Source organism: Chenopodium quinoa, unplaced genomic scaffold, assembly GCF_001683475.1.
Source record: "Chenopodium quinoa cultivar QQ74 unplaced genomic scaffold, ASM168347v1, whole genome shotgun sequence".
Lineage (NCBI taxonomy): Eukaryota > Viridiplantae > Streptophyta > Magnoliopsida > Caryophyllales > Amaranthaceae > Chenopodium > Chenopodium quinoa.
Window position 1 is genome coordinate 2,661,042 of NW_018742681.1, and position 22,293 is coordinate 2,683,334.

The 22,293-nt window shown below is 32.4% G+C and overlaps 1 protein-coding gene across 1 annotated transcript; it reads right to left on the bottom strand.

Moving 5' to 3' along the window:
- Positions 1-3,342: 3,342 nt before the first annotated feature.
- LOC110722483 lies at positions 3,343-21,315 on the bottom strand. Its single transcript, XM_021901751.1, has 5 exons — positions 21,124-21,315; positions 19,822-19,872; positions 12,452-12,582; positions 12,008-12,124; positions 3,343-3,391 (listed from the first exon to the last, which is right to left on the bottom strand). The coding sequence occupies exons 1-5, from the start codon at positions 21,313-21,315 to the stop codon at positions 3,343-3,345; spliced, it is 540 nt and encodes a 179-aa protein (XP_021757443.1).
- Positions 21,316-22,293: the final 978 nt, after the last annotated feature.

Genomic DNA, 22,293 nt, shown 5'->3' on the forward strand with positions numbered 1-22,293 from the left:
CTGCTGTCGGCCTCAGCCGAAAGTACCAGAATGGTAAGAAGCTCGGCTGGGGCCGAAGGCCTTTGGTTTTCTTTTTTATATTTCTTTCTGCTTTTATTTGCTTCTTTTTCATGCAGAATAACCTGTTTCTTTCGGTTTTTCAGATCTGCACGAAGGGAATTGCGGCCTTAAATATAACAGACTTGGGAATAACGATGCTCGGCAAGTGACGAGGAACGCCCCAACTATAATTGATCCATCGGCTAGGGCTCTTGCACTTCGACCATCAATGCTTGAGATAGTCAAGCCAACTGAGTATTCACTTCAAAAACCTTGGTTCTTAAAAAGGGAACCATTTTTCTTATTGGGTCCAGAAGAACAAGCTGTTGCTGTTACTGCTAGCGTACGGGCTGGAGTCTTTGCTAGAGACCCCGAGCAAAGTGCTGAGCTGCAAGCTTCTGTTGCCGAACCCAACGTGCTCAGTGCTAAAGACGAGCTACTGCTGAAGACCTTGGTGAGCCTTACTGCCTTTTCTATTTTCGTTTACTCTGTGCTTTGCTCCTTCTACTTAGATCTTTCAAATTATGAAAATTTTCTAAGTACTAAGCTTCGGCTTATTGTTTTTTTTTCTTTTTCTTTTCTTTTCCATTTTTTTTTACTAATGTTGCTCTTTGTCCCCCTGTCTCTTCTGCTGCAGTCTGACGAAGAAGAAGAAACAAGAGATAACCTAACAAAGAATCATCATCTTCTTCGGAGGAATCTTCGGCTGACGAAATGGCTGGCTAGAGAAGAAGAAGGGCTGTAGTAAATCAAGGACACTTCTCGGTTGCTGAGCCCCCAACTAAAAGACCTCGACTGGATGAGGACCAGGCCGAGGTGGCCAAAGAGAAAACTCCTCCTCCTCCTTAAAATAGGGAGGAAGAAGTTCAGCAAAGGACTCCTCCCATCCCGAGATCTTCTCCATCTCCTCGGCACGTATCTGAACCTTTTGCTGCTGAGGTTCCGAAAGAAGCTGACGCATTCATCGTGCAGCCTGCCGAGGATGACGATGTACAAATTCTAGATGGGAGGCCTGGAAATTTTAAGGAGGCGAGGAAAGAGTTGATGATCCCAAGATTTCTGACATTCCATCAACCTCTGCTAGGAACTATTTCCGGACCTTCCAATCTGCAGATATGGGGTTTGAGTCCACCCCATTGTCTATTATTCCAGAAGCTGTTAGGAACATCATGTTGTCTCACCGAAACTCAGCTGTTGAGTTTTTTGGTGACTTGTCTGGCCTTTCAGAACTGGAAAGGGCTAAGGTCTGGTGTCATCGGGCAGCTGCTAGAGTTTCTGAGCCTTTAGTGAGGGTGCCAGACCCTTTTGCTGAGAACCACAAACTGCTAATGAAGGTAGCTTTACTTAAACTTTTTGCCTAAGTGTTTTAGCTTCCTTTTCATTAAGCTTGCTTTCTCTTAAGACATTTTGTTCGAAATTTAGCCTAGTCCTTTTTCTCTTTGCCCGGGGGAACTGATTCATCCAAAGTACAAGGCCTCACTAGGCAATAATTCGAGGTTTTATCATTTATCCTCGTCTTGGCAGGTTTTACGGCTTGCAGAAGTACAAGGCCTCATTAGGCAATACTTCGGGTAGCGCCGAACGAAAACCTTGAACTTTTCAAAAACCATTGAAGACAGAAAAAATAGAAACTTGCTGAATTTGAATAAACGGTGGCTCAAAGGCCTTTCATTAATATGAAGGATGTACTTACATAAATTACTCTTCCCCGAAGGGTTTTACACATGGTATTTCTTAAGTACATCGGCATTCTAATGATTTTTCAACTCAGTACCATCCAACTGCCGAAGTCGGTATTTCCTGGCTAAAGATCATCATATATTTCATAGGGTCCCTCCCAAGTGGCTGATAGTTTCCCATGAATGCGGCCTTTTTGCACAGCAACAACATTCCGAAGAACAAGGTCCCCAATTTTGAGAAGTCTTGCATGGACTCTTCGGTTGTAAAATTTGCTGATTCTCTGTTATATGCAGCCATTTTATCTCGAGCTGAATCTCTGATCTCATCCAAGAAGTCAAGGGACTCTTTCATGAGTTTTTCATTTTCATCGGCTGAGAAGAGATTTACTCGTAAACTTTCTGAGCCAACTTCCACTGGAAGGACGGCTTCAGATCCATACACCAGCTCAAAAGGTGAATGCCCCGTTGCCTCTTTTTCTGTTGTCTGAAGTGACCAGAGAGTTCCTGAAAGTTCCTCTACCCACTTGGATTTTTGATCTTCAACTCTCTTCTTGAGAGCATTGAGAATTTGCTTATTTGTAGCTTCGGCTTGACCATTACTCTGAGGATGACAAACTGTAGAATATGCCAATTTAATGCCAAACTGGTCAGTGTACCGCTTTAGTGGCAAGTTATCAAATTGCGTCCCATGATCGAAGACAAAACCTTTGAAATCCCAGAGCGAGTGATAATGTTTTGCTAGATGAATTACCTGACTATTTGCTCTGTAATGTTCAAAGCTGCTTCGGCTTCGATCCATTTGCTGAAATAGTCTATCCAGACTATTAGCCATCTTTTTTTATATGGAGTATCAGGAAATGGTCCCAAAATATCCAATCCCCATTGAGCAAATAGGAGGGGATTAAGGATTGGCCGAATATCTCGCGATGGCCGATGGATGACTAGTGCGAACTTTTGACATTTTTCGCATTTTCTGACCAGCTCATTTGCATCTATAATCATGGTGGGCCAGTAGTACCTACCCTTAGTGCTTTATGGGCTAAAGCTCTTTCCCCTATGTGGTTTCCGCAGATGCCGAGGTGAATTTCTCGAAGGATGTAATCAGCATCTGTTGGACCCACACATTTCAATAGTGGGGCTGAAAAGGACTTTTTCTGGAGCTCCCCTCTGAAGACGATGAACCTTGAGCTGATTCTCTTCATCTTAGAGGCTAAGTTCCTGTCTTCGGGAATTTCTCCCCGATGTTTGTAAGCTAGGATGGGGTCCATCCAGCTCCGTTCGTGTGTGACGCAACAAACTTCAGGTTCTTGGTCCACACTTCTTTCTCGGCGCACTTCCACATATACGGATCGGTTCAGCTCTATTAGAGTTGAACTTGCAAGTTTGGAGAGTGCGTCGGCTTGTGCGTTCTGACCCCTTGGGATCAGCTCGACTTCAAAGGTTCTCATCTTTGCAAAATCTACAAAGTCTATTATTATATAGGGTAGCTCCCGCTAAGCTGACCGACGCTCCAAGCACCACTTGAAAGGTGCACACTCACGCCAGTTTGGTCTAAGGCCAGTGAAAACCTCCCAGGGGCTCAGCTTCGCGACTGACCCCAACAGGCTCCACCTTGTAGTCAAGATCAATCTCCTAAGAGCTCAGCCTCATGACTAACCTCAGCAGGCCTCAGGCTGCAGCACCAAGAATAGTACAACGGAAAAGGGGTTAGACACATACATTTCATCACTTATCCATTATTATCCACTTAATACTTTACTAACTTAAGCATCGGAGGGGGTTTCCTCGAAACCACCCCTGAGGGCATAACCACCGTTCATTGTGCAGGTGATCCCAGCCAGCACCCAGATCTAACCACCCGCTAGGCTCCGGAACTACACCCGGAACAATTAGGCACACCCATTTTAGAATCATGTATTACAATATTGCTTTCGTTAAACAAAATACTTTTACTTTCAATGTCTTATGATCATCTAACACTATCTCTGTTTTTTTAATTTTGGCCTACTTTATATTCTTGTAGTAACAAAACTTTAAGGAAAATTTGAAATATATCACCTACTATTATACTCGTTTTATTAATAACTACCAACATTTTTTTTATCTTACCACCAACAATTCTTAAAAACATCAAAAATCACTGCCTGTTTTCCAAAACCCTCTATAGTGACGTCATGTGGGCCCCATTAACTACCTCCCTCCCCTATCTCCTTCTCTCTTCTCTCGATTCTCACCTCAGTTCTTCCTTCTTCTTCATCTTTCTTCTAAATTCGCAAAAAATTGCAATCAATGAGGTAATTAGAGTTTTAATTCACCACTCCAGCCAAATAACAATGCAACACCGAGTGCATAATCATCTTATAAAAAAGGTATGTTTAATTAGGGTTTATGAAATCAATTTGGGGGTTTTTGAAGTAAAAGTAGGGTTTATGAAATCAATTTTGTGGGTTTTTGAATTAAAATTAAGGTTTATGAAATCAATTTGGGAGTTTTTGAATTGAAATTAGGGTTTATATATGAAATCAATTTGGGATTTGATTTTGGTGATAGTTTGTTGCAAAATTAATTCTTATTTTGTGAAATACTACTAAGTAAGAACAAAATTAAGGTTGAAATTTGTGTTTTTTTTTCACCATGTACTTGAAAATTTGATTGTTTCGTGTTGAATTTTAGAACTATATTCAAAGCCTAATCCCCCTCCAATGTTGTGTTTGTGCTTCGCTGTTGGTCGCCCCCCCCCCCCCCCCCCCGAGCTAACTTTTGGACAACAATGATGAAGACTCAATTTTGAGAAGGAAAGAGGAGAGAGAGAGAGAGAAAAAAAAACAATGAAGAATCTATCCGTTGGGGGGAATAATTTTGGTGGGTGAGCATAGTAATGAAGGGTTAAGAAGAGAAGAAGAAGTGAAGACTGAGAATCGAGAGAAGAGAGGGAGAAATTGAGGAAAACGAAAAAGGGTGACGTCACTGTAGAGGGTTTGGGCAAACATGTGGCGATTTTTGATATTTTTAAGATTTGTTGGAGGTAAAGTAAAAAATAATAATTTGTTGGTAGTTATTACTAAAACGAGCAAGTATAATAGTAGGTGGTATTTTTCAAAATTTTTAAACTTTAAACATGTATTTTGATGAATATATATTATCATCTAGAAACTTAGATTTATTTCGATATGTAAATTCAACGTACTCCATAAAAAACTTTTACGTATCCATCGGACACCACATAAAATGCAAGTAAGTAGAATTTAGGGAAAAGGAAGGAGTAGTTAATGTTGGGTCCTACAGTTTTGTAGTGATGACAAACGCCTGAACTAGTTGTTTTTATACAAATTGTTTAGATGTGCAACAAAAGGTTGTCATTCTTTGTTTTAAATTATTTATCCAATTTGATAAAGATTAATAAAGAACTGAATTGAAGTGTTTCTACCTAAGGAACGCTTCAAGACTTGAAGTACATGAATATAATAACTAGATTAGAGTTTTTCATTGCCAGTCTTTAAGTATTGTATGTGTGTGAATTGGTAAATTGTTTCTATAAAAGGAGATAAATATTTTGAATACTAGAATCAATTCAATTGGTATTCAAAACACTACCAATTTAGAAGACTGAACAAAAATTCTGTTTAGTAAAAATGCGCGATCATCCAAGTTTCCAAATCTATGAATTATCTCCTTAAAGTATATTTAGCTTAGAATATATTCACTAACTAAGAGATTACAATTATACTATTTATGAGATAATTCATATAAATTCTTGAGACATTATTTTGTATCTATTTATGGAGACAAAATAAAATATTATGTACCTTTGGTTGCGCGATTATATGTTTTAGAAAGTACCTTTGCATCAAGATATGAACGTTTAAGTCATGAAATAATTTGTTTTGAGCTTACTTTTTTTATACATAAAACATTATTTATTGACAACATCTCGTCTATTTTATAAACTTTTGAAAACATCCCATTAGTTTCACTCTTGAGAACATTTCATCAGTTTTATTCACATTAGTATATACCACTGTTAAGACTTTATTGTCTCTTACCATAGCTTTATGTGAAAGCATTTTTGAGAGAAAATGTGTGATTGTAAAGGAAAACTAAAGAGTTAGTGATCATATAACATTTGTGACATCAAGTGCAATTGCTTGGGAGGTCAAGTGCACATATAGCGTTAGATGTGGGCAATAATTTTGTCTCGAGTTAGATTAGTAATTATTATTATAATTGTTCTTGTGATTTGAATGAAACAAATTAAAAATTAAGAGTTATTAGGGTAGTGAGGACAAAGACTCTGAGCTGGGTGAAACCTCGGTATATTCATGTTTTTTTTTTTTTAATTAACTACATTTACTTTGCGAAAAAAGATTTTATCAGTTCCCTTGAATCATAAACTTATATAAGGACACATTTATTGTACTCAATTTTAACCTTACTTATTATGTACCAGCTACCCTTGAATTTAATGTAATGTGACTTTTTATAATTGCTTTAATTTCTTCAAACAAGATAATGTACTTCCTTTTTATTGTTTAGTTATAAATTTTTAAATTAAAAAATATAGGATTAATTATATTTTATTACTAATTTGAATTTTGAGATACAATTATTGCTAAATTAGGAGCAAAATTTAAAGAGAGTATAATTTTTGTTTAATTAAAAAATCATGATATTGCAAGATAAATTTTATTGAGATTACATTATAACTAAGTTTGTTGAACAAATACTCTTTAGAGTTTTAAGCAAAAAAATTTTTAAAGAAAGGTGAGTTGGTTTGTTAAATTTAATCTCTTGTTGTATGAAATTCATCAGATCTAGAAAATCAAATTTCATTTAGCGGCCTCCTCATTTCTTTTATGTCTCTTTTCTCTCTTCTTCCCTTAAACTCTTTATCTTTTTTTTTTAGGGACTACCATTAACAAACTTTATATTTATTCACAACCTTTTTGTTTTATGTACATAATAAACCTCCATTTTCTCTTTAATAGAGAGATATTTCTACCCGATAACATAGGTTAAAGTTCCGCATTGGCAAATGTGCTAATCAAACTGGGGCATATATTTTGAAATGGAAGGAGTATTAAAGTTTCTTAGTATAATAAAATGGTGAAAGACGAGTCCTACTTATGTAAAGTATTCTAGGAACTTATATGTTGCATTAGTAGTTTATTTTGTTAGGATTATTTTTGCGTTAGTTGTCCATTTTGTGCTCTATTAAACTCTGTTTGTGTTTCCTATAGCTATTTTTATGCTTTTGGGATTGTTAAGGATGAATTGGACAATGATCAGATGTATCAACACTATGAATTGAGATCGATGAATGAAACATATATGCTTCCAGAAGTTTATCTAAGTTTCATAACCACAGAATGGAACGTAGCATCCACAAGGGTAACTAGCTATCTTTTGAAAATGAACTTGAGTTGGAAACGAAGCAAATGATAGTTTCCAAAGTGGAAAAATCGATCGTTGTCCAACATTTTTTTTAATTATAACTTGTGTTCAAGATTCAAGTTTTGTTAGAAGATAGACTTAAAAAGTTTTCTAACAAAATGTAACACACCCTTAAAAGTTTCCTAGGTCAAAAAATATGACCATCTCTATCTGACCTAGCAAACTTGCGATAGCAGCGTGTCACCCATTGTTATCCCCTTACCTTTGTCTTATGCCTGTAGACACCTAATTGCGTCTCCCCAACTCCAAACTCGGTGATGAATGACCTTTTACCGCCAATGGTCAGGTTAGGCATTAGAATTAAGAATTAATTGAACTCTTAGCCCAATTTTATTTTAATCCACCTAATTTAATTCAATCCTAGCCCAAATATCCATTCAAACCCTTTTCCTAGTCCAAAATCCAAAATCCACAAACCATAACCTAATTTCTTTTTTCGTGACCCCAACCCAAAACCGAGGAATATTAATTTTTGTGGGCCATAACTTTGATTCAAATATGAATTGGTTGAATAGGTCTTGAAATAATCTTTCCAATGATATATCATAAACTTATTTCCTATTTAAAATGAAGAAGATATGAGCAAAACACTAAAACTCATCCCAAAACCGACACTCTTGTAATCGAACGGTCATATTTTTAAATATAGGAAATATTTGACCTAATTTCAATTGGTTTGGAATGTAGATTTCAAGATATTTTCAACGATATATTATTATATGCCTTATTTCGAGTTACGGATCAAAAGTTATGGAAGTTTTAAAATCGTTAGAACTAGGTTATCGGTGAGAAGACAGTTTTTCTTCTTTTTTTTGGTGAAAAGAGGAGATAGTATCATACAAGCAATTTAAGCCTTTGATCATAGTTATACCTATTCTAATCATTGTTTTCAGGTAATTTGAAGTCCCTTTGCAATACTTAGAGTTCTACTCATCAACCTAGGTGTAAAAGGTTGAAATTTTTAAGAGTTTGGACAAACCTAAACTTAATTTTATTCTAATTTAATTAATTCGATTTAATTTACATTTTTATTGAAGCTATTGACAATTTATTCATGATGTAGCAATTTAAAGGAGCGCACGCAATGTAAGTAATTAATTCAATTAATTGCTTAACTTATTTATTTTGCTAATATCATGTTTAGGTTTATTATTATGATTTGGATGCTTTGACTAACAATGTTATGACATTTCTTCCAATATTTATACCGTACTAATTTTTCTTATTATTGATCACCCTTTTGCATGTTTAATTAGAAATTGAATATGTAATAGAAAATCATGCCTAATATGATAAGTTCGACAATCTGATTAGGTTCCCTTTTTATGTTGTGGACTTTAATAAGTGATCACAAAATAATTAGAATTATGTGTGCATTAATATTAAACCAATTTAGCCTAATTTAGTTTGGAGCAAATTAAACTTTTGTATGTCTTTCGAATCACATGAAGTACTTTTCACAATAAGAATCGAGTATAGGCCAATACGGGCGAAGTTAACTTCCATGACTCAATTTCGTACCGTCATCCTTCATCCATGGTTCATAACCATATGGAGTTAGAAATCTCATGGATTATGAATGAGGTGTAACCATCATGGATCAAAGCATTGTTTCCTTTCGGTTTGTCCCTTTCCGTGTTAGACATTAATGATCCATAATAAACGGTTTACAAGTTCCTTACAAACTTGTTGGCGACTCCCTACTTTTTTGTCCCTAATCATATAATGTCAAATCCCACTTCCTATAATTGCCAAACATGTTCACAACATGCTTAAGTAGAAGCCGACACCAAGTAAGCAAATATTCTAAACCCTTTTTACTTGCCCACAATCTTTGGTATATTTATTCTTGCACCAGCAGGATTTAGAAAGGCAACCAGCAAGGATGAGTAGCTAGCAATACACGAAGTTAGCTCCACAATAAAGCAGACAGCACACGAGCATCATTACAGCAAGGCAGCAACGTCGAGGAATATCCTTGGATCGTCATCGTGCCACATCATCAGTTGTTGTCCACTGATTCTCTAGTCTATAGTTTTATTATATTTTTTATTTTATTTTATTTTAATTATAAGAATCTTATAAGTACTCACATGGATTATTATTTTTCGAGATTATTTACATTATTTTCATATGTTTGTTAAGTTTTCTCTAACCCTAATTTCTCTAGGGCAACTCCATAAATTTCTCCATAGTTCTAGTAATTTCATTGAGGTAGTTTTACTTCCTTTTTTGCTATTTATTTATTTGTTTACAATTATGATTTATTCATGAGTTTTAGATTTTATTCTTCACTTCATGTTTGAGTAATTTATTTATTATGGTTGAGAATTTCTATTTATACTATGAATCATGATTGATTGATATTTATATTTTGATTAATCTTAGATATTTTTAATTAATGGTGTTTTATTGTAAATTTTTAACCTTATAAATTGTTTGATTAAATCTTTTTAGTAGGAGTGTAATCAAATCATCGTATTGTGTTATAGGCTTACCCACAATTTGCATGTTTTTATTATGTTAGCAATCGTATTGCATATATTGAATTCAAACAGTTAAAATCAGACTGCAAGCTTAGAAAATGCTCTAGATAATTGATTAATCGAATTATTAATATCATAACATTATTTATTTTGGGAAAATTTGTCAGAAAGGTCCTTTTAAGTAGGCTTTTTTGTTGTAAAGGTCCTTTTAATAAAAAAAGGTGGCACAATAGGTCCTTTTATCGCACTTAACGGATGTTGGGAGGGTTTTTTGACCGAATTTCGGCCATTAATATTTCTTGTCCGACCAAAAAAAAGTCATGTGCACCACTTAAAGTCCTTTTTCCCTCTTTTACTCTCTGACTTGGTCCGATTTGTCTTCAATTACCTTCAATTATAATGTGAGGGACTAAAATTGGAGTTTGATGATTTTTTTCTCAAAAAAGAATTCGCATTGAGGTAGTTGATGATGAAGAAATTAGGGTTTAATTAAGGGAAAAGGGGGGGGAAAAGGATTTTAAGTGGCCACGTGCAAGACATGTGCCTTTTTTTTGTCGGAAAAAAGAAGTCAATGGCCAAAATCCGGTCAAAAGACCCTCGCCACAACCTAAGTGCGATAAAAGGACCTTTTATGCCATCTTTTTTGTAAAAGGACCTTTACAACAAAAAGGCCTACCTAAAAGGGCCTTTCTGACAAATTTTCCTTTATTTTGTCCATACATTAAAAGTTAATATTTTTTAAAGAACCTTTTAAAGCTAAATTAACTAACCATCTTTTTGTGGATTCGACCCTACTTATCTTTACTACACTATTAAAAAGTATCTTCATGATTTTTTGATAGGTTCAAGAAATTAAACCAATCAGTGAGCACAATACTTTTCTATAAATATCTTTATATTTTGTGTAGATTTGAGAAAATATCTCGTGTCATCTTGATTTACACATGTACTCACTTCTTTTCTAAAAGTGCTTCCAATTTGAAATTGCTTGACACAATAATCATCCAATTTTCTTAGAAATGACAAAAAGTACAACCTTATGGGGTCATGTTCAATTCTTCTCGGTGAGTACTTTATAAGTATCAAATTTTTGTAAATTATTTTTTAAACATTGAATTAGTGATAAGAACGATTTGAATTGTGCATTAGAAAATGTATCTAGATAAATAATATAGGAAGAGGTTTGAAAAAGGGGTCAGGGTGTACTTAAAATATTTTAGCTGATTTTCTTGAAAATGATACTGAATTTTAATCAACACCTCGTCGTGTGAAAGAATTAAAATTTGAATGCATAGTAAATTTAGTTACCTTGACGGCAGACTTTCTTTGATGGAAACGTATTGTTTCCAATAATGCAAAGTGGATTTATGAGTTGACTTCTTCGTACCACCATTAAAGGCTCTAACAATGAACTCTTCGTCTCTTGCCCTATTCATAATTAGTGAATTGTAACATATACATCATAATTGAATTCATAGATAAGCATAACCAAAAGAGTGATAGATATAATACTACTTCGTACTGTATATAATAATGTACCATTAATTTTTTTTTTTATGAAGGAATAATAATGTACCATTAATTGCTGTACTCCTGTTATTTTTAATTTTTTTTTTTTTTTTATTTTATTTATTTATTTAATTTTTTCCTTTGATGGGCTGTTATTTTTAATCTTACAACTATTTGTTTTGATATAATCTTTTTTTAACTTCCTACTTTTGTTTTTATTATCCTTTTTTTTTTGGAAATAAATAATTCCTGCTTTTTATCCCTTCATACCGTTACTACGTGGTCTACTATATAGATAATAAAGAGACTAATGTCTCTTGAATAAGTCTTGTATGTGGCTAACCACACGGTGTGGCCACATTGATTTATAAGAATAATCTTTATTTATATATATGAGTAACCCTATTTATTTATAAGAGTAATCTCATTTTGTCCATTAAAGTAACTCCAATTCATTATATGAGTAATATCAACTAATTTATTAGAAATAAGTAACCTCATTTGTTCATTCGAGTAACCCTTATTTTTTTGTTTTAAAAATTGAAAGAATGATTCCACTTATGTAACCCTTTTTTTCATTTAAATAACTCACATACGTCAAGATAACCCCATTTGCTCATCACCGTAACCCCCTATTATTTATTTAATTGCCTTATATGTGAAATGACCACACCATGTGGCACATGTAAGAATTTATGATTTCTCTTGACTCCTTTATCTTTCCTACCAAAAAAGTCAAAAACAAAATCCACTTTCCAAGTTTTATTTCCAAGGTTAGGTAATTACATTAAATAGAAGGGATAGAGAGGGTGATTACTTTATATGACATTTAATTAAACTTACCGATGGTCAAAGTTAGATAACCACTTCAAATAAGCAACACCAAAATATACATTTACAAAAGGTCTATACAAAATAGAACTTTCTTCTTCCAATGCACATGCTCGATATCCATGTTCTCTATGACAAAGAAAATTTAAAACTTATTAGATTAATATATTTGTACTTCTTCCGTCCTAAAATAATTGAGACACAAGACTTTTTTTTTTTTTATTAACTTTGGCTATCTATCTTTTATCGCTATTATATAAAGTAATTTTAATAAAAACTCGATATTCCAATAATATACATTATGATAAATTAAGCAACTTAATAATTAATTTTTATTTTATATAATAGGATAAAAAAAATATGGTAAAGGTTTATGAAAAAAAGTCAAGTGTGTCAATTATTTTAGGACGGATGCAGTATAATATTACATATAAGATTATCTATTATAATGTGCACCTGAACAACCAATTAGAAATTTGGGGAGAAATTTGCATGATACCGAAAGTCCTCTCTTTCGTTTTTTTTATGTATCGTGTTGCAAGGACTTGTCTATCACTTTCTAATTCTGCAATAGCACAAATCATTTCCTGTGGTACAATAACAGTTTTAGAGGTAAAAAATATGTGTATCTCTTAACAAAATGTATATATAACATATATTACACACACACATGTATTTTTATATATATATATGTATGTATTTTTTAATAATATATTATGTTTTCTTCATTTCTTCCTACTATAGTACAAACCTAAACGGTAAACCAAACGATTATCAAAATAAATACTTTCTCAAGTTCATTTTTACCTTAACAAATCATCACTGTAATAAAAATGCCTTGGACAAAAAAGAATATGAAAATGAATAAATTTAATCTAAAATGTGTAGTGTAGAGTTGCAGACAAATACTCTTCGCTCCCTAATCCGAACAAATAAGTGCAATGCATGATGAGACAAGAACTGGACTTCCCAACTAGAGCTTCTATGGAATTCAAAATATGAGAAAAAGGGTGACATAAAACGTTTTCCAGCCTAAATAAAGTATGTCCCTTAATGAATCCAATCTACTTATTAATTGGGCCAAAGTGGCGCCAAAACGCACTCTGTGCCTAGATAATAACAAAACAAAATATGTTAAAATACCGAATATATTTTTTGCCAGAAACTACCTGATAAACCTCAGAATTTCTAACAAAATACCTAATATAATAAATGTTATTGTAAGAAACTACCTGATATAAGGTAAAATGTTATAAAGACTACCTCTAATCGAATTTCCACCATTGAACAATTTTTCTGACGTTGGCCCACTGCAAAATTTCCTTGAAATCGTGCATTTTGGATTTGGAAGGTGATTTCGGCTTGGCAGAGGCAATTTTAAGCGGGTTATGTTACTTTTGGGTTTGGGGGTGTTTTGTGGTGGGTTAACGCTAGAAAATTAGGTTAACGGTGGAGATCCGACCAAAGGTAGTCTCTTATAACATTTTACCTTTTAATAGGTAGTTTCTTATAACATTCATTTTATTAGATAGTTTGTCACAAATTCTAGGTTTTATTAGGCAGTTTCTGACAAAACAACTTAGTATCTTAGCACAACTCTCGGTGTCACGCGTAGCATTTATGTGCTACCCTTAGGATTGAACGAATGTCAAAAGCGTCAATGAAAATCCCAAGGAAGAAGGTGCTATTTTAAAATAATGGTCGCCATATTAATAAGAATGTCACTATGTTAAAATAAAGGTTATTATGTAAAAGAAATTCATGTGCTAATAAAGGTCACAAGAGATTTATATATTACATAATGAGTTTCAATGTATTAATCAATGTGAATAATAATGGTCATTATGTTAAAGTTAGGGTCACGATGTTCAATATAACGTCGACTACACATATGGATCTCAAGTTTACTATAATATTATAGTGATATGATGTGTCATATTTATATAGGATTTATAGGCACGCTTATGCTACTTTTATAGTTACGTTTTAGGTTTTTTTTTTTTTTTTTTTTTTTTTTGTCGTTTTAGGGTCATGTTTGCATAAATCATCATATATCTCTCTGTTACACTCCGTTTGTGTTTTCATAATGTTTCAGGTGATTTCATAGTCATTTAGACGCTTTCGAAATGTTTATAGTTAATTCGGATGATATTTGGACACAATGTCGATGAATTGAGGTTGAATTGATCAATGAAAGATATGTGTTTTTTAAAGCTAAGGTCTAGATTTATATGCATGAGAAATGAAAATATAATCCAAAAAAGTCGCTCTGCACCTTTAGGAGATGAATTTGAGTTAGAAACGGAGAAAAACGATGGTTTACAAAGTGTCAAAACATATATTTGTTACTCTTTTATATCATAACTTGAGATTTATAGATCGGATTGGAGTGATTCAAGTTGCGTTGGAAACTAGACTTAAAGAGCTTTCCAACGATACACTACATGCCCCTACATGATTCCTAGATCTTGAGTTACGGCCCTCCGAAGTTGGATCTGCGAAGCTGCCAACCCATCGCCCAACCATCGGGTGATGGTCGTGCTATGCGTGAGAGACGTAGCTACTGATTGGAGCGATGGAAAACCAATGCCCTTTGATTGAACTCCTTCCTATGCAGCTTATCCGACCATCGTCCAATGGGTGGGTGTGTGCGCATACGATGAGGAATCCTATGTGGACTACAACTCTATATTTCAACCAATCATTAAGCGTCTTATTTTTATTTTCCAGTTTTATTTTGGATTAGGAATAATATAAATACTCAAGGAAATTATTTTTCACTTCGGTCGTTGATATATGCCTTTTATTTTATACGTTCGTTTTAGTTTTCTCTCTAGCCCTAATTTTTCATGGACTACTCCATGGATTCCTCCATGGATTTGTTATTGAGTTTGTTACTTTAATTTATTGAGTTAATTTTATTTCTTACTTTAATATGCTTTCTTTATTAGATTAGTTTTTATTATGTATTTCATGATTTAATAGTTTAGTTTCTAGGGTTTGGGAATCCATTTTTGTACTACAATTGTTGATTGATGTTATTTATGGTTTGATTATTCTTTAGTATATCTAATTGATAGCGTTCTACTATTAATCTTACAACCAGGTCAATTGTTTGATTAATTATTGTTAATAAGAGTTGGAATCGAAAGATCATACTTTTAGAGACTTACTTACAATTAGTAATTCTGATTATGTTAGTGACCGAACTACATATTTGAATTGAGAGTGTTAAGACCCGACCTTAGGCTGAGCAATTACTCTAGATACTTGATTGATTGAATTGTTAATGGTATTTTAATAGATTTAAAGTTATAGGCATTGTGGACTATAACCCTAGGCCTTCCTTTTTTTTTTTATTGATTTTTATTCGTACTTTTATTATTTTAGAATTTTTATCCCAATTTCGTGACATAGTTTAGTTTCTCCAATTTTTTAGAAGTTAGATTGAATAGCCATCTCTCCGTGGATTCGACCCTACTTACCCTACTATATTGTTAGTTGGTTTTGTTAGAAATTTATCTTTTGACAGGTGTACGACAACCTATCAGGATCCTAGTCCAAACAGTTTTAGTAAAGGATTTACGAAATAAACGTTTTAATAAAGGTTATGATATTAAAATTAGGAACACTATGTTCAATATAACGTTGGTTGGCATTTGCGGACCTCAGATCCACACAAGTTCTTTTCCTTTAATCTACCACCATTATATTTATTATTTCTAACTTATCCCTAATTTCATCCTATTTTCTCTAATATGTCAAAAAAATGTATACCTTCACCTAAACCTAGACTTGTAAATCGGGTCGGTTGGTTCAAGTCACTCTATGTCACAGTCATATCGGGTCGGGTCACTTTGGGTTACGGATCGAGAAATGCATTTCTAACCCAAAGTTTCGGGTGTGGGCCAACCCAAGCCAATGGGTTAAGAACAATATTTTTATTTACTTTATTTTGCCTAATGTTTATAAATATTTGATTTATCAAGCTTTCTTTGCTATTTACTTTTCAATTTTAGTAATCGAACAATTTCGCCAATATTATTTTTAGGCATTACATGTCTATTACTTCCTTTGTCCCTAATATTTTGTCTCATTGTCAATTGTTGGGTCAAAGTTTGCTAGCTTTGACTATAAATTCCGGTTAATATATATATAAGAGAAAATATAGTCAGTTTTTATAATTTTTACGTATCTTGGATACCGTAAAAAGTCAAATAGGGAAAACAATTAGGGATGGAGGAATACATAATTTAAATTTTCACCAAACTAAAAACCATCTTATAGCAGTTGGTGTAGGCTATACAGTCAGTGGCATGATGGCGATGTGGGTTATACAGATGCGCAATTGGTGTGGGTTGATGGTTGGTGTAGAAGGTAATTGGTGTGAATACGAGAGAAAGATATATGAGATAGATTGATGAGAGATAGAATGAAACGTAGGATCTTGGACAAATGATCAACTTCAATAAAGAACTAGATTTTCGTTAAACAAAAAAACCCATAACAACGGGTCGACGGGTCGGGTTTGACCTACAAATCTATGGGTTAAATAGCTTCGGATTAAACAGGTTCGGTTTAAATCGGGTTTCAAGTAAAAAAAAAATTGTTCTGGTACAGGTCGGGTTGAAAATTTCACATATTTACCTACAAAAATGAGTCGGGTACAGATCGGGTCGAAAATTTTACAGATTTACCTACACCCACTTGTCGTCCCCAACCGGATAACCAACGGTAAAATCAATATTTATGGAGACAAAAATAAATGATAATTGTTATCATTGAACGTGTATTTACTACGAAGTACATCGTATATTTTTTAATCTTATTATCGACTTAGAATTCATCTCTCGGTCGCATTCTCTATACTCTCTGTCTAACTTCTATCTTTTCTTCAAATTTGCTCATAGTATTAATTCTATTGCTTTAAGTACATACGGGATTGTGGTCGAAGATGTTGTAGGGTAGAGTTGTGAATTCCAGTCAAATCACAAAATCATCTTTTATCTTCTCTTTTTATTCGATTCATATGCTTATTTGATATATATTTGGGTAATATAATTTGCATAAAACCTTAACATTCCTTGATGTGTCTCCTAAAAATTGAGGAGTAATATATAGCTTTAACAAAATGGTGATCCTCTTTTATTCATGGACCTTCACTACGTGTTGTTGTTGTACATTCGAATATCAACGTCACTACAAAATAAAAAAAAATAACAACAATGTAGTGTTTAAAAGATGATAATTCACATTAATGATGATTAGTTATTTTCAATGTCACTAAAAAACACTAACTACTCCTTTTTGCACATGTTTTTAAACTTGTAATGTTGATTTTAGCCCTACAACTTTGGTTTTAGAAAATGGAGACTCTTACTTACTCTAAATTCCTCTCTACTTAACACATTGTTGACTCTCGTTTACTTGAATGTTAATAAATACATCAACAAATATAAATTTCTAAATAACTCACAAACTGATTTAAGTGGATCCCCCATTTCAGGCTAAGGCTTCAAGTTGGCCCACTCACGGGATCATGCTATATCGACTAAAAATAGTGGGCATTTCGTGCCAAATTCGGTCGGTGTCAAAATCAAATAAGATAATATGGGTTGCCTAATACCCATAAAAATTAAAAATCGGGTGGAGACAAACTGGGTCCGAAATTCAAGCCAAAAAAGCCGCACAAATTCGGCACTTTACGGGCCTTATAAAAGGGATACTTTGATCAAGTTTATTACATATTCTTTGTTACAAAAATATACAATTATTATGGATGTCCATTATGACCTGTAACTCCCTTAATATCATGTCTCTATTTATAACTTCCTTGTAACCCCCATATGTAGGGGTGGGACTTCGGTCTGGCGGTTCGGTTTGACCTCGGTTTGAGTCGGTTTCGGTTTGGAGCGGTTCGAATTAAAACGGTTTAGTTTAGCTGGCGGGTCGGTTTGGTTCGGTTTGGGTTAGTCACGGCTCGGTTTGGTTTCGGTTTATTTCTTTGCGGTTTAAAATCGGTTTGGGTCATAAGCGGGTCGGTTTATAAACGATTCGGATTATGTCGGTTCGGTTTGATACGGGTCGGTTTAAGGGGCGGGTTTACCCGGATCAATGTCAGTTCGGTTTACAAACGGTTTGGATCAAGCCGGTTTGGTTTGAAATGGGTCGTTTTAGGGGCGGATTTACCCGGGTCAATATCGGTTCGTTTTATAAACGGTGCGAATCATGTCAGTTCAGTTTGAAATGGGCCGGTTTAGTAGAGGGTTTACACAGTTCAATTGGTTCGGTTTATGAACGGTTTGGATCATGTCGGTTCGGTTTATAAGCGGTTTGGGTCATGAATTCATGATTGTTTTAAAGATCGCGTCATGACCATTTAATGAGTTGATACTTATAATACGATAAATCGATAATTAAGAATGTACAAGTATTCAATTAGATTGATCAACAAGTGTTTTAAACTTTTAAGTTTTAATAATCAGATATGTAAATATGTTTATCGATTGTAGTACATACCAATAATTCAACGAGGCAATGATACTTATGATAGTATGATAATGATACCAACCGTACATTCGTACGATATGATATACATAATAATTAATCTATAATTACATATACATTAACAATATCGTATTGAATCAATGTTCATTTCCAAACATTGCATTTCTTATAAATTATAACTTACACGAGATTAAATGGATTCGTTATTTAGTTTGTTACTTTATTTAGATTACTAACTCAAACAACTTAATAAGTTAAATGGACGAAATCACGAAATCACTAATTAAAGTGGTGATGAAATCATTATGCAATACTAATGTACGAATAGTCAAATATACAACGGTTAGATTGAATGCCCATGAAAAACAATGGTTAGATTTTCATTACTTTATTAGTTATTAGTATTATTACTTATTAAGTTATTATTAGTTTATTATATATACTGATATACAGTCACAGACTCACATATATATATAATATACATATAAACTATAGAGATGTCAGATATTGATGTGCATTAACTCATTAAGTCATTAACGGGTCGGTTTAAACGGTTTCGGTTCATAAACGGGTCGGTTTAAACGGTTAGCGGGTTACAAATGATTCGGTTTAAACGATTTTTTTTTCGGTTTAAACGGTTTCGGCTTATAAACGGTTCGGGTCATTAACGGGTTTATAAACCATTCGGTTCGGTTTCGTTTCGGTTCGGATTTGCGCAGTTTGGTTTGTTATCGGTTTACGGTCCGTAACGGGTTGACATTGAGCAGTTCAATTCGGTTTCGGTTTGATATTAAACAGTTCAGTTCGATTTTCGGTTTATATTTATCGGTTTATAAACGGATCGGTCCGTAATGGTTCGATTCGGTAACGGGCGGTTTCACGGTTCGGTTTGAAAAGTCCCACCCCTACCCATATGTCATTACTTCACATTGTAGCCCCTACATAAATGGAGTCTTAATTGTCCACAAAGGTTATATTGTTATAATATTCTCATCATGTATATATATGACATAATCTAATGAAATGATAGAACAACAACACATTACTTTCTATATCTTTCTCCAATATTCTTTCTTATTCCTTAATTATTTCATAACATTCTTATGTACTTACTTTTTTTTTTGAAAGGTTCTTATATACTTATATTTATGATATGTAAGAAAAAAAAAAAAAAAAACTCTTATATTTATGATTTACAAGTATTTTTTTTATACAGATTTAACAATGTATTGATACTAATAAAACAAGAAGGTGTATAAAAATTTGTTACTTATGATTTGGTATTTTTATGAATCAAAATCAAGTTAGATAGTACATACCACATCCATTTGAGAATGAAAATGTCTACGATTAACAATCTCTGCAATGGCCTGAAATAAAAGTTTTGTGTAATGATAAGTAAAAATGGATTACTAGATTGAATAATTACTTCGTATAAATATTTTCATTTTCTATTTTTGATGTAACATACTCTAAGAAAAAAAAATTACTATTTTTTCTAATATAAATGTGAAATGTTGTATATAATAATATTCTTGAATAAACTTATAAACACAATTTTATTTTTTATCAATTTTATTTTTTATCAATTTTATTTTTTATTTTTTATTTTTTTTTATTTTTATTTTTTTATTATAGGTGATTTCGTTAAAGTAAAAGATTAGATAATTCTCACTTGCAACACTTGACTTATTCACTAATTATAAACTATGTTGACTACATTTATTTTCATAATTTATATTTAAAAAATTAAAATGTTGTGAGATAAAGTGAAGTTAATTATTTTTTATAGTCTTTATTTATAAGTAATTAAATGTTATGGTGTAAAAATACAAAAATAATATAATAATAGTGAAAAGCTTTTGTGAATGTTGTATATATTATCTCGAAGTATTTAGGAAACAAATGAAATAATATCTAATTATCATAATAAAGTAATTATATTTAGTAAAGTTTCGAGGGGAAATCTTTCTTTAATTAATCTAAAAGGTGATAATGCTATTAGATCAAATTCATTTGTCTAACATCATAATAGTTTGTATTGACCAAGCTTTTGTATCCTTAGAAAGATTTAAGTTGATTTAATAAAATTTTGTTTGTTCTTTTTAATTAGTTTCCTTTCATTCTTTAACTTGAAAAAAAAATATCAAAACTATTATTGTGATTTTTTTCTTGTACTTCCTCCTTTTTTAACTTATAATGTTGTGTCATGAAATGCACTTTAAGGTAGCTATTAAAAAAGTTAAATAATCAACAGTGATAAGTAATTTAAAAGTACTTACAAGTCTCTTTTGGAAATAAATCTTAAAAAATGGTATTGAGTAACTAAAAATGTTGATGGTCAAATGGTACGTTAGAAATCACGTGGTTCAACTAATAAAAAAGTAGAATAGAATATCTAGAAAATCTTTTTTAAAAATATTAATGAGATTGGATAATAGATAAATATAATTTAACTAGTTTATGGATAACTTAATATAAAATTTAATCAATAATATGAAACTTAGTTACACTCATTTAGCTTCATTAAATACTAAAATTGAACAAATAACACACAATCCAGTTAAATTTTAAAAAAAAGTTTGAAAAAAAAAATAGAAATTAATAAATTAGTATGTTACCTTCATCTCTGTTTGTGTAAGGAAAGGTTGTCCATCTGGATCTCTTGAGAGGTGAACCTTTTGGCCTCTAATTTCTCCAGAATCAAGCCATTCAGTTCTAACTTGAGGATCTAACCATAAGGCTTCAATGTCTAAAGGGTGAACACAATCATCCCAATATTTGAAGCTAGTTGTCATTTTCTCTGTCGTCATTTACAATAATATATGAAGATAATTAATTATATATTGATTTACAATGTCTTAAGTTTTTGTAGAATAATATTATTTTAGTGATAGAACACAGGATAATTATTTATATATATGGTTATATGCATACCTTAACTATTGTAAGATTAAAAAAAATTGATGGAATAAACAGCTAATTGGCACTTTTAATGTAAGTTTTACCGAATAACATATTTATATATGATAACAATATCTATGTTTAACCAATAATTTGTAATAAGAAAGGTGGAATTCAAACTGAAACATACTTACATTGTAATGATTTATCCATAAACATATAATAACATTTATGATTTATATCTTTAGATAGGGAGCATATATACAAATGCTTCAATGAGAATAAAGAGTTATAAGTGATTAGGTAATAGTCATAACAATAAGAAAATGTTTCACATTCAACCCAATTATCATAATGATGACAAAAGCAATGCGATTATTAATTACCTTTGATAACTTTGAAACGAATGGATGAGCTACATATATAATATCAGATGAAGAAATTATTTAAAGTAACCATAGCCATAGAGAATGCTGGACATTTTATTATGTATTTTAAATTAAATGCAATCAATTGCATTTACAGCTTTTTCTTAGCAAATAATACGCACATTGCCACGTTGTATGAGAAATTGTGGTTGAAATTGTTGTTACATTTACAATTATTATTAATATTAAGAATCAGAAATATGATTCATATATTTTAAAAAAAAAGTTAGTAATAAGGTAATCCCTACCTTATAAAAAGTATAATGATAACTCTTAGGAATAGTGTGCTACCAACTATACCCTAAAAAATGTGTACAAAAATATGTAAAAAAAAAATATGTATTTACATTTTTACCCTCATTAATATGTTTACCATCATTAATATATTTAATGTTTATTTTTCACTAAACATATCATCAATTAATTCAAAGTTTTTTTTAACAAAAACTTGTAATGCTT